The sequence below is a fragment of the Salmo trutta genome, chromosome 26 (assembly GCF_901001165.1).
Source record: "Salmo trutta chromosome 26, fSalTru1.1, whole genome shotgun sequence".
Lineage (NCBI taxonomy): Eukaryota > Metazoa > Chordata > Actinopteri > Salmoniformes > Salmonidae > Salmo > Salmo trutta.
This window is the reverse complement of record NC_042982.1, coordinates 2813223-2827229: the sequence shown is the minus strand read 5'-3', so window position 1 is coordinate 2827229 and position 14007 is coordinate 2813223. Positions and strand designations below refer to the sequence as shown.

Sequence of the window (14007 nt, the reverse complement as noted above, 5' to 3'; positions counted from 1 at the left end):
AGCTAGCCTTAGGACCAACAGGCAGTTAGGAAAGCTAACTTCCCTGAAAAGTTGCATATCAAGGGGGCTATTCGATGCTAATGCAGAACACCACAGGATGTTTTTGTGATGGTCAAGGGCAGACAGGTCTGGAGTGAACCAAGGGCTATATCTATTCCTGGTTCTACATTTTTGAACGGAGCATGCTTATTTAAGATGGTGAGGAAGGCATTTAAAAAAAATAACCAGGCATCCTCTACTGACGGGATGAGGTCAATATCCTTCCAGGATACCCGGGCTAGGTCGATTAGAAAGGCCTGCTCGCTGAAGTGTTTTAGGAAGCGTTTGACGTGATGAGGGGTGGTCGTTTGACCGCAGACCCATAACGGATGCAGGCAATCAGGCAGTGATCACTGAGATCTTGGTTGAAAACAGCAGAGGTGTATTTGGAGGGCGAGTTAGTTAGGATGATATCTATGAGGGTGCCCATGTTTACGGATTTGGGGTTGTACCTGGAAGGTTCATTGATAATTTGTGTGAGATTGAGGGCATCAAGCTTAGATTGTAGGATGGCCGGGGTGTTAAGCATGACCCAGTTTAGGTCACTTAGCAGCACGAGCTCAGAAGATAGATGGGGGCAATCAATTCACATATAGTGTGAAGGGCACAGTTGGGGGCAGAGGGTGGTATATAGCAAGCGGCAACGGTGAGAGACTTGTTTCTGGATAGGTGCATTTTTAGAAGTAGAAGCTCGAATTGTTTTGGTACAGACTTGCATAGTAAGATAGAGTTCTGCAGTAGATTGCAACACCACCTCCTTTGGCAGTTCTATCTTGGCGGAAAATGTTATAGTTAGGGATGGAAATTTCTGGGTTTTTGGTGGTTTTCCTAAGCCAGGATTCAGAAACGGCTAAGACATCCGGGTTGGCAGAATGTGCTAAAGCAGTGAATAAAGAAAACTTAGGGAGTAGGCTTCTAATGTTAACATGCATGAAACCAAGGCTTTTACGGTTACAGAAGTCAACAAATGAGCACCTTGGGAGTAGGAGTGGAGCAGGGCACTGCAGGTCCTGGATTAACCTCAGGAACAGAGGAGAAGTAGGATAAGGGAACGGCTAAAGGCTATAAGAACTGGCTGTCTAGTACGTTCAGAACAGAGAGTAAAGGGAGCAGGTTTCTGGGCACGATAGCATAGATTCAAGGCATAATGTACAGACAAAGGTATGGTAGGAAAAGAGTACATTGGAGGTAAACCTAGGCATTGAGTCATGAAGAGAGAGATATAGTCTCTAGAGACGTTTAAACCAGGTGATGTTTAAACCAGGTAAGGCATATTGAGCAGGCTTAGAGGCTCTACAGTGAAATAAGACAGTAATCACTAACCAGGACAGTAATGGACAAGGCATATTGATATTAGGGAGAGGCATGCGTAGCCCAGTGATCGTATGGGTCCAGTGAGTGGTTGGGCTGGCTGGGGACACAGTGATTCAGACAGTTAGCAGGCCGGGGCAAGCAAGCTAGCAGTTAGCAGGCCGGGGCTAGCAAGCTAGCAGAAGGGCCTTAGAGGGACGTTGCGATGGGGGAAAAGTCTGTTTTTGCCTCCTTGTGCGGTGACGTCGATAGACCAGTCGTGGAATTAGTAGGGTTCCAAGTAGCAGAGGGGTCCAAGTCCAATTGGCAAAATGGGTATAGTGGTCCAAGAAACTGGCCAGTGGATCAGCTAACAGTCCAATATGCTATAGATAGCTAGCAGGCCGCGGTTAGCAGAATGGGCCTTCAGGGGAGATAGCGCCTGAGGGGCCTGTTGGGATCCTCGGGCAGATTATGCTGGTATTCCAGTCGTGAAGGATCGGTGGGGTCCCGTGCCCCGTACCGGCAGTAGAAGGGGTCCGGATATTGTAGCCGAGGAGTGGGCTTCAGGAGTAGCCCAGGAGCCCTAGCCGGGAGATGGGTCTAGCATGGGCTAGCCCCAGTCTAGTTGGTGCTTTCTCCGGGACGGAAACGTTAGCCGGGAGTAGTCAACCCGGGTTGCGGTTAGCTAGCTGCTATGATCCAGATGAAAGGGTTCAGAGTTTGCGGTAGGAATCCGGGGATATGGAGAGAAAAATAGGTCCGGTATGCTCTGGCTTGAAACGCGTTGTACGAACTGGCGAGAGCTTTCTGAGCTAAAGGTTAGCTGATGACCGCTAGCAGTGATTAGCTGACTGATAGCTGGTAGCTAGTTAGCAAGCTAGCTTCAGTTGAGGTATTCCAGTTTGGAGGTGAATAGAAATACTTTAGAAAAAAAACAGATCCACACCACATTGGGTGAGGAGGGTTGCAGGAGAGTATTTTGAAGTTGAGGTTTAGGAAAAATATTCAAAAAAATGCGAAGAAAAATATATATACATAGGATGAGACAAGACAAAGACGTCTGACTGCTATGCCATCTTGGATTCATATAAGAGTGACAATGTGTGCTTGTTGGGTGACTTCCTTTGCTTGTGTTATGGAAGAATGAGTTGATTTGAGACATGTATGAAGTGTTTTGTTAGTTTTAGTGCATTTTGGATGTGAAATGAACTGCTGTGCCAAGCTGAAAGTTGGTTAGGAGAACTGTGTGAAGAGTTTTGAAAAAGTGACCTAAGTATTGAGAAATGGGTCCTAGCGATTGTAAAAAAAACTAGGAAAACCAGACGGCACAATTTTCTTGATTTTTTTATTTACGGATAGCCAGGGGCCCACTTCAACACTCATACATACTTCAACACACATACATAATTTACAAACAAAGCATTTGTGTTTAGTGAGTCTGCCAGATCAGAGGTAGTAGGGATGACCGGGGATGTACCCTTCATAAGTATGTAAATTATACAATTTTCCTGTCCTGCTAAGCATTCAAAATGTAACTAGTACTTTTGGGTGTCAGGGAAAATGTAAGGAGTAAAAAGTACATTATTTTATTTAGGAATGTAGTGGAGTAAAACTACAAGTTGTCAAAAAATATCATACCCCCAAAAAACGACTTAAGTAGTACATTAAAGTATTTTTACTTAAGTACTTTACACCACTGCCTGTCAATCACAAACGATGGCAGGGGAACGCAGTACGCGGTCTGTTCCCGCCTCCCGGTGAAATTTGTGTGCGCTGTGGTTGATTGCAGTCTAATTTCTTTACGCAGAGGAGGGAGAGAGAATGATGCTTGTGATTCGCACGTCCCATGTAAAGTAAGTTGTAACAATAAGTTGAAATCCTCTTAGCTAACCTAATTATGGTTCTGGCACATTTATTTATTTTCTTTCAAATTTCATATAGCCAGCCAGACAGGGCTCCCAAGTGGCACAGCGGCCTAAGGCACTGCATATCAGTGCTAGAAAAGTCACTACAGACCCTGGTTCGATTCCAGGCTGTATCACAACCGGCCGTGATTGGGAGTCCCATAGGGCGGCGCACAATTGGCCCAGCGTCGTCCGGGTTTGGCCAAGGTAGGCCATCATTGTAAAAAATTATTTGTTCTTAACTGACTTTCCTAGTTAAATAAAGGTTAAAAAAATAAATAAAAAAAGAGTCGTAGTGCGTAGGCTATTTATTGTGCTTTGATTGACAACTGTACAGCAAGTGTCAACTAGTTTATAAAAGGTGTCGGACTGAAAAAAGTCAATCTCCTATATCCCTTTGCCATTCATAAATCACGCAACGTGGTTATATGTCCATGGTACCGCGTCGGGACAATTATACCAACTAGGATTTCCTAGGTTTCCTTTCCTAGGGCTTGCCAGACAGTGATGCTAAAGTGAGTGACTGGTCTTGTCAGTCAGTCAGTGTAGCCTACCGAATATCATCGGTGAGAGAGACATTCATTTGGCTTTCTAATTTGCATAGGCTACTGGTAGGCTTAGGCCTTTTGCCGATTATCTGCAGATAAATTCTGAGAACAGATGAAGACGGTGAAACAATAGATAGTGGGGAGCCTCATTCTGGTCCAAATATGATAATTTAGGCCCTCGCGGAATCCAGGCATTAAAACGGAAATCAACAATATAAAAACAATGTATCGACCTTAGTAGGGAATCTACTAAATGTATTAAATAAATCTATTTGTTTATAAGATATGAACAGAATGCGTCTGTGATTAATATTTCCTGCAACTTTCTGAAGAGGCAACGAGAATGTGTGAGTGTGGTGCACGCATCTACCACTTTGTGTAGCCATTAGCGATGATGCTAATGAAAACAGTCTTCTGGTAGATGGAAAGGCTTCCCCAAAAACCTTCTCAATTAATAAATGTTAACTACAAAGTAGACTATGCATACCTGGCAGAATGATATCATGATTACTTTCATCAATTTAGAGGGTATTTGTTTTGCAAACTCTAACATCACATGTGCACTCCAAGAACATAGCTTAACAACAGCCTCTTATTTTTGGGATGTTACTACTGTACATCACAACAATATATTTCTCTGGTTTTTCCCATACTCAAAAGTGGTATCCTGATGTGGTTTAGTATTGTTGTGGACTTAAACAAGAACATTTGAGTTCTCTCTTTACATTTTTTCGTGTGATTTTGAGTGTAAAAATCAAAAAAAAAAAAAATGCTAACGGAATTTAGGAAAGAACAAAACGGAATCAGGCAACAATAAAAAAATGGATTTTATTAGGGCCTTACCTAATTATATATTTTTGTATTCATTTATATATAATACTTATAAGACTGATAACCCTTTTATTTTTTTGAAAATTGTGATTTATTTTTCAAGTTAATGTGAGCTATTTACTGAATTTCTATTTGAATAAAATACATAATTTGAAGAACAAACATCATTGTGACAATTAATATCTTGCAGTAAAACCATGAACAAGACTTTAATCTTAAGAGACACTGAATTCATAAATGTTCAGTCATGTCTTTCTTGCTACAGATTACCACAACACATTTTTCCAATCTGTGAAATAACCTGGATAAAGTATTCAATAATTTCGCTGTGTATTTTGGATGGCATTAGAATGTACCAGAGGCCACCAAAATAGAGATCCTTTGGCAAAAATGGGGAGGCGCCTGGCTGGCTACTCTATGTACTTGTGGAAAACACAGTATGAGGCAAAGGAAGGATTGTGGATATGGATAGGCAGCGGCTTAGTCCGCTAGACAACCCTAGGCGATGCCATGTTGAAGACACCAGACATGAGGGCTCAGGGAACAAGTAGGCCCTGTTCTGAAATAGATTTTTCCCTCCTCTCCTCCTTTAGGTAGGCTATTCTGACATGGCTGGATAGGGTACATCAATGTAACAGGATCCTTGCTGTCACGTATGTAGCCATGTCAAACCAACCTTACACCAGCCTTACATCAAGGAAAGGAAGGAAGGATGCATTTTGCAGCCATCCGAACATGACCTTGACCTGCTTGGAGAGAGACTGGAGGAGAATTCCCACCCCACCCCCAGTCACCTCTCTGACGGCAGTCTCCCGACCATCCCCCCCCAGTAGAGGAGCGTGTTAAACTCATCCTGCTCATCCTCACTTAGCACAGGTCAGCCCAGTCCACTCTCTGTCATACACACACACACACACACACACACACACACACACACACACACACACACACACACACACACACGGCATGATGGAAAGCTGACAACACTTATTTCTTGGCATTCACAACAAAAGCATTGTCAAATAGACTCGGCTACATCAGACTCGCAAGACTCACTTCCCTAACGTGTGGTTTCTGCGGCTGATGTAGTTCGCTTTATTGATCGTTCACTAGCTTCCTGTGTCACCGTCACCACTAATGGAGACGCACCTACCACTACAACTAGCCTAGATGGCCTGGCGCATCTCGATCCCACTGCACTTGTGGGGCACACCTCTCTCTTGGTTCCGTGTGGCTCAGTTGGTAGAGCATGGTGTTTGCAACGCCAGGGTTGTGGGTTCGATTCTCACGGGGGACCAGTACTGGAAGAGCATTTTTTTAATGAAATGTATGCATTCACTACTGTAAGTCGCTCTGGATAAGAGTGTCTACTAAATGACTAAAATGTAAAATGTTAACTTTCTTGTCTGTACACTCCCCAAAAAAACACAAACTCGGCTATTACCCTGAAAAAAATCTGTCAGTCGCAGTTGAAACGATCAATAAAGCGTACTACATCAGCCACAGAAACCGCACGTCAGGGAAATGAGTCTTGCGTTACTAAATCTTTATGTCTAGCCTATTTCTGGTGTACAAGCATAGCTAATCTAAACAACTGACAAAGTAGTTTAGAGGCATGGGAAGTATACTGTAATAGAGCGTATTTTGAAATACCCACGGTATGATTTAATACCCCAAAAATATTTGAAATATTTGTTAATTTTAATAAATATCTGCAGTCAACTTGTGCACTAGGTTAAGAGATAAAGCAGATTGTGGTCTTAATTTTGCCTGTTGCGTATTTTCATTATGAAGCCATTCCCCCAAGCAGCTGATTGAGCCAGGCACATGGTATGTTTGTTTTAGGCTTGGGCGGTAACCAGATTGTCATACCGATCTTATGCATTCCCAGGATATTCAGTAACTGAACACCAGGGGTGCTATTTTCATTCCGAAGGTCAGCAATGCTAACAAGTACATGCAAAATCCCATAGTGAATGTTAGCTAAATGCTAATGAACGCATGCAAATGTTATTCAGTCTCTGACAAACTATTTGCAGGACAGACATCCCAGCCCATAAAAGTTAGATATACAAGTAACTCAAAAATGCTACTCAGTTTGCTGTACGCACAAAACAAATATTAGACAGCAAGGCTCTTGATCCAGGAGGAGATTCTCTGCTGTTACCAAGAGGAGTTTGAATGCAAGATGGTAACCACGCAACACAGGGTTCCCACAAGGGTTCACGATTAGCCCATCCTGTACTCCCTGTGGCCACGCACATCTTCAACTCAACCATCACGTTTGCAGACGACAACAGCCTGAATACCAACAACGACGAAACAGCCTACAGGGAGGAGGTAAGGGCCCTGGCCCTCAACAAAATGAAGGAACTTCACACCTCCATCCACATTGACGGGGCTGCAGTGGAGAGCGTGAAAAGGTTCAAGTTCCTCGGCGTGCACATCACTGACAAGCAGAAATGGTCCATCTACATAGACAGTGTGGGTAAGAAGGCACAACAGCGCCTCAGAAGGCTGAAGAAATTTGGCTTGGCCTAGGGTGGTCATTTAAATTATTTTTAATTAACTAGGCAAGTCAGTTAAGAACAAATGCTTATTTACAATGACAGCCTACCCTGGCCAAACCCAGTCAACACTGACCCAATTGTGCAATGCCCTATGGGACTCCCAATCACAGCCAGATGTGATACAGCCTGGATTTGAACCAGGGACTATAGTGACACCTCTTGCACTGAGATGCAGTGCCTTAAACCACTGCGCCACTCGGGAGCCCCATGACTTTTTGTCAGACGGTTGTCATGCATAAGACTGCCGGTCTCACGGTAATTCACTTTTAATTAACACACATTTAGCATCTCCAGGCCTCCACACATACAAACCGCTTATGCGCTTTGAAGCATCTACATTTAAAAAAGTCTAATAAATCAATTTAATATACACAATTACAGTAAATCCATTATTTATTTTAGGTAGGTCTAAAGTAGGGATGCAAATTTCGTTATATTTTGCTGCCGACTAACCGGTTACATTTTTTCCAAACAGTAAAATGACCTGACCAACAGAAAATACTATCAGAAATCTGTATATAATGATAAGATGCTTATTTCTCCGCCCTAACAATGGTAGTCGTCCCAAGGCTGGAAGGCAGGAGACGTAGAAACGCATTGGGCTTGTTTTGGACAGATTTTTGCGAGAGTGAAAGCTCTCACTTCTTCCTCTCTGATACAATGCATGCATACAAGGACCGGACATTTTTCATTAAGAACTTAATGGAAACGTACAACAATAGCCAGCCTATTGTCTTACAGTCAAAATGCTATAGCATATTATTGAACAACTCCTATAATGAAGCAGCTAATAAAAAGTATTTTTCAAACATTTGCCAAAATGCAATTAGCTGGAAAACACTGTTCTAAACCTAATGCGAGCAGTTGTGACAGATGAAAATCTCTGTTAGAAACGTGATGTTCCATGCCTCAGGCTGCACACGCTGTTCTCTCATCAAGTGATCATATTTTCACACATCAGACTATTTTCAATTGAATCTTGTCTTTACTAATATGCTAAATTAGTTTACATTTAGAATGTCCCATTATCAATCGGCAGGAACAGGGGCAGGGGAAAAAGACACGTCATCCATATGCACTCGAATAGCGAATGGAGGCCACATTCCCGCCGGTTTCATGCCGGGTGGTGACCTGTCATTCAGGGCAGGTGGGGCCCTGAATGAAAAATATTTGAGTTAATAAAGCCGCATAAAAACATGGTCTCTTTTTTGCTTTCTTAAGTAAGGCAGCTCCAAAATTCAGGTGTTTCAGCCTAGCTCAGTGCTTTCTGTGGTAGTGGGGCAGCAAGCGGAAAATACAAAGCGTAAGGGTTGGTAATGTTCTCTAGTTGCACTGCGATTGGCTCAGTGTTCTGTCACTCATGGGGACACTACATCAACGCTAAATCTACGGGGAGAGCTCGAAAATTCAAGCCCCTTGGGTGCTGCCATAGATTAACATTAGAAGTGCCCTCAAGGTCATTGGCCACAGATAAAATAATGTCAAATTACATTATATCTACCGTAGCATTGATTGAACTGATCATGTCAACATCATACTTTCAAAATCTCAGCTAGAAAGCTAGACAAGTTGGAAATCCCAAATTAAACAATGAGTACTTTGAAAGGAATCACTTGCTAACTGCAAGCGTTGCAAAGCAATCACTAGCCTGTTATTCAATGGAGAGGGTATGTGGTCCGAGTCTGGGTTCAAGGGTCTCGTTTCCAAGTTTAAATGGATAAACATTCACATGCAACACCATGGGCCAGAAAAGGTTGAATACATTGGACATGCTATCAATCCAGCATGACTTCTGCCACGTTCAAAACAACTGGAAACTCGGAAATCTCAGACTTCAGTGAGTTCAAGACAACTCAGAACTTAGAAAAAGTCAATCTCCGACTGGGAAAAATACGTTTTGAACAGTCATCCAACTTGGAATTTCAAGTAGGGAACTCGAGCATCTTTCTAGAGCGCCGACCTGAAGATCACTGACGTCATGATTCGACCTCGTTTTTTTGGGGGGAGTTCCCAGTTGTCTTGAAAGCACCATAAATCCAGAGAATGCCAGACTTTGATGACAAAGTACAAGAAAAGACTGCTGTGCCACCTTCCTGTTCAAGTGAACACAGCACAACAAGGGGAGACCAAAAATGTATTGTATGCTGCTGCATAAATTATGTAATATGCAGGGGAGACATGTATAGGCCTACTGTAGCTAAGAAAGTAATACTAAGTGTATGTTGTGTAGTAAGCTGTTAGTAGCCCATGTGTCTCACCCTAATAATTTGGTCCCTTTCCCCCTCATAACTTAGCCTACTGTTCTGACTTCATGGTGCACATGTAGCCTATAGCCTGTTTTAGAGAAATGTCATCATCAAATATTTTAAGAGCTTTCATTGTCTGCTTATATGCTCCCTTTATTTATCCTACGGTTCTGACTTGGTGTTCTGAATTCTGTCGCTGTACATTTCAAAAGTGATGAACAAATAGTTATTACCTACGTCCGTCTTTGCTCGCTCATTAATGTCTTAATCGAAATTACGGATTGCCTCTTATCCCTCATCGTTCCCTTATGCCATAGTTTGTGCATCTCAATTGTCAGTAGAAACCACATTTGCAAGTCAGCCATATCAGCTATGTTTTTTAAAAAGGCAGTAAATGAGGATGAATTAACTGTTTTCTCTGGCAGATAAGGCTCCACTGATAGCCAGGTGTAGCGGTGGTAAGGATTCACTCCATGGTGCTGAAAAGGAAGCTCTGCTGTTGGGACAGCTTTACAGTATGTGGGCCCTAACAGTTTGTGGTCACCATTTGTCACCGTTATAGTGCAATTCATGTATTGTTTATCGTTGTGTAGTGGCTTGGCTTTGCTTTCATGCACCCCCAATTTTTTTTTGTCCCACCAACATTTACATGCTAAAATAACCACCGCCGGGTAGGCTACTCTGCTTTTATAGAGGATTATGTGCTTAATATGAGCAGCTGAGAAATACATTTTGTAGCAGCTGAGATCCTCCTATTTCCAGTAGCAACAATTAGAACTCCGCTTTCACACGGGATTGCGAATAGAAAATGTCTGGGCTTATAAGAACAGTTATTTCACTCCATCAATCACTGTTTGAGGAGCATGCAGCCTCTCGCTGCCTGACAGGAGATGTTACACCCAAACGCTGTATGCCATGGCCTCTCCAACCCTGTTTTTGCAGCTATCCTGTTCTTAATTTGGGAAACAGTGAAATCTGTTTGGGAACATCGATCGTAACATGTTTTCACAACTAAACATATTTCATTAAACTGTTGACAACCCCTATGTCTGTGCGCTTGAGAAAAGAATGGAGGGAAAAGGAGATGGAAACACATGGTGGGTGAGATATTCTGAAGCTGAAGGTAATGTGTCAGCCTATTAATTGTGAAAATATTTTAAAAAATCCCTATTACAAGGCTATTCAAAATGAATTACAAATTGCACAATCAATGAACCAACAGCATCGCCTAGGCCTATGCGTTCTCCTCCAGACTCATGGATAGAAAGTTTGGAGCTTAGCGTAAGATAACCTGACAATCCAGAATGCGTAATAATACAGCACACCCAAAAGCAATTACTAGAACTTCTTTAATTTTGGGGAATAACCTATACTAATTATATACCCAAGTTGTCTTTTTTTAATGTTTTTCTCCTTTGCGTAATATGCAGTAGGCTATGTACACAAGGCACAATCATATATATATATATTTTTTTCTAAATGGGGGAGCTTCGGCTCTTATATACAGTGCATTCGGAAAGTATTCAGAACGTTTTCCACATCTTGTTACATTACAGCTTTATTCTAAAATAGATTCCAAAAAATGTTTTCCTCAATCTACACACAATACACCATAATGACAAAGAGAAAACAGGTTTTTATAAAGTTTAGCAAATGTGTTAAAAATAAAAAACAGATACCTTATAAGTATTCAGACCCTTTGCTATGAGACTCAAAATTGAGCTCAGGTGCATCCTGTTTCAATTGATCGTGATTGAGATGTTTCTACAACTTGATTGGAGTTCACCTGTGGTATATTTAATTGATTGGACATGATTTGGAAAGACACACACCTGTCTATATAAAGGTCCCACAGTTGACAGTTCATGTCATAGCAAAAACCAAGCAATGAGGTCAAAATAATTGTCCGTAGAGCTCCGAGACAGGATTGTGTCGAGGCACAGATCTAGGGAAGAGTACCAAAACATTTCTGCAGCATTGAAGGTCCCCAAGAACACAGTGGTCTCCACCCTTATTAAATGGAAGAAGTTTGGAACCACCAAGACTTTTCCTAAAGCTGACCGCCCAACCAAACTGTGCAATTGAGGGAGAAGGGCTTTCGTCAGGGAGGTGACTGATGGTCACTCTGACAGAGCTCGAGTTTCTCTGTGGAGATGCGAGAACCTTCCAGAAGGACAACCATCTTTGCAGCACACCACCAATCAGGCCTTTTTGGTAGAGTTGCCAGACAGAAGCCACTCCTCTGTAAAAGGCACATGACAGCCCGCTTGCAGTTTGCCAAGAGGCACCTAAAGGACTCTCAGACCATGAGAAACAAGATTATCTGGTCTGATGAAACCAATATTGAACTCTTTGGCCTGAATGCCAAGCGTCACGTCTGGAGGGAACCTGGCACCATTCCTACGGTGAAGCATAGTGGTGGCAATATCATGCTGTGGGGTTGTTTTCAGCGACAGGTACTGGGAGACTAGTCAGGACCGAGGGAAAGATGAACGGAGCAAAGAAAGATCTTTGATGATAACCTGCTCCAGACCGCTCAGGACCTCAGACTGGGGTGAAGGTTCACCTTCCAAATGGACAATGATCCTAAGCACGCATCCAAGACAACGCAGGAGTGGCTTCGGGACAAGTCTCTGAATGTCCTTGAGTGGCTCAGCCAGAGCCCGGACGTCAACCCGATTGAAAATCTCCGGAGAGACCTGAAAATAGCTGTGCAGCGACGCTCCCCATCCAACCTGACAGACCTTGAGAGGATCTGCAGAGATCTGCAAACTGCCCAAATACAAGGTTTGCCAAGCTTGTACCATCATACCCAAGAAGACTCAAGGATGTAATCGCTGCCAAAGGTGCTTCAACAAAGTATTGATAAAGGGTCTGAATACTTATGTAAATGTAATATTTCCATTTTGTATTTTTACACATTTGCAAAAAATTCAAAAAAACTGTTTTTGCTTTGTCATTATGGGGTATTTTGTGTAGATTGATGAGAAAAAAACGAATTAATCAATTTTTGAATAAGGCTGTAATGTATCAAAATGTGGAAAAAGTCAAGCGGTCTGAATACTTTCCGAATGCACTGTACACATACATTTATATTCCACACTCTGACATTGCTCGTTGTAATAGTTCTTAATTCCTTTCTTTTCGTTTTGGGGATTTGCGTGTATTGTTAGGTATTACTCCACTTTTGGAACTAGCAACATAAGCACATCGGTACCCCGCTATAACATCTGCAAAATACTGTATGTGTATGCGACCAATAAAAATGTATTTGATTTAGTAGCTACAAAGTTAACAAACCAAATGCACAACTGCAGAGCATTTACTGCATTTTAGACTGTTAACCTCTTAAATGTAATGGCAAAATCTAGTTAAGTTTTCTGCCCAAAAGTAACAGCTATTCATTTGTAATTACATGATTCTGACAAGCAAAAACATGACCTAAAAACTTGTTTTAGTAAGTGGTGTTAGGTGTAGTCACGGGACGTTTCCAATCTCTAAGCCAGGTAGCAATAGTTTGTATTACGCATAAAAGGTTATAGGCCTTGCTTTGTCCCACCCAGGTCAGCTGCATATCCCTGGAAAGCTTATCTCATTGGCTACAAGACTGTCAAGGTGCCATAGTAGCCAATCCCCTGTGTAATGGATGCCTACAGCGCGTAAGCAGGCAACATCATATTTGTGACCCACATTAAGTCATACATCAATTTGATAACCCCCCCATGTAGCTATTGCTCAAACACATAACAAGTTGAAGCTTACCTTGTAAGATATTTGGTGAAAACAGGCAGACAAATAAGATATCCTCGTGATCTGTGGAGTCCCGGCTTTCGGTGTGTATCAACGTATGCCATGTTTATTTCGTTTATGCTTCACAACGATAGTCTGAATGTAGATAGCAGCCATCTTGAAATGAGTTTATTGGCTCGGCCTGCCCTTAAACATTCGTATGCCCATATTTGGTATTAAGTCACACGAACGATTTGAAGGCAGAAATCAATAGCCAAGATTCTCAGCTTTCCGCAGACACCCTGCTTTTGCAGCAGATATTGGATACCGTTCTCATACCAGACTGAATTGAATAAAAAAAATCTAATAGGATCCCCAAATATGGGGACTTTACATTTTAGAGGAAGTTAAGATATCTAGCTGGCAAACATTTAGTTCTAAATTCAATACTGTAACTATATTGAACAAAAATATAAAGACAACAGGAAAAAAATGTCAAAGATTTTACAGTTCATTTAAAGGAAATCAGTCAATTTAAATTGCCAATCATTCTCTGGCAACAGCTCTGGTGGACATTCCTGCAGTCAGCATGCCAATTGCACGCTCTCTGAAATATTAGTTCACTACTGTTTGCCAGCGAAATATCTTATAACTGACTATAAGTTTAACTATTTAAATGTGCCAAACGCATTCTCTCCATTTCAGGGCTCCAGCTACGCATTTGGGTTGCTAACATTTGGAAAGCAGTAGCACCCCCTTGTGTGCACTGCCAGTAATACCGTATACCGTATGGTACAAGAACAGTAGGAAGGTATGAACATCTTGATACCGCCCAACCATAGTAGCT

At 42.1% G+C, this 14007-nt stretch overlaps 1 protein-coding gene across 1 annotated transcript in view; it reads right to left on the bottom strand.

The window, feature by feature from the left end:
* Positions 1–13348, bottom strand: part of LOC115162891 (transcription factor Dp-2-like) — a 32818-nt gene extending 19470 nt beyond the window's left edge. The window contains exon 1 of the mRNA XM_029714392.1: positions 13194–13348. Coding sequence (XP_029570252.1) covers positions 13194–13285 — 92 coding nt within the window. The 5' untranslated portion in view covers positions 13286–13348. The remainder of the gene's footprint in view (positions 1–13193) is intronic.
* Between the last annotated feature and the right edge of the window lie 659 nt (positions 13349–14007).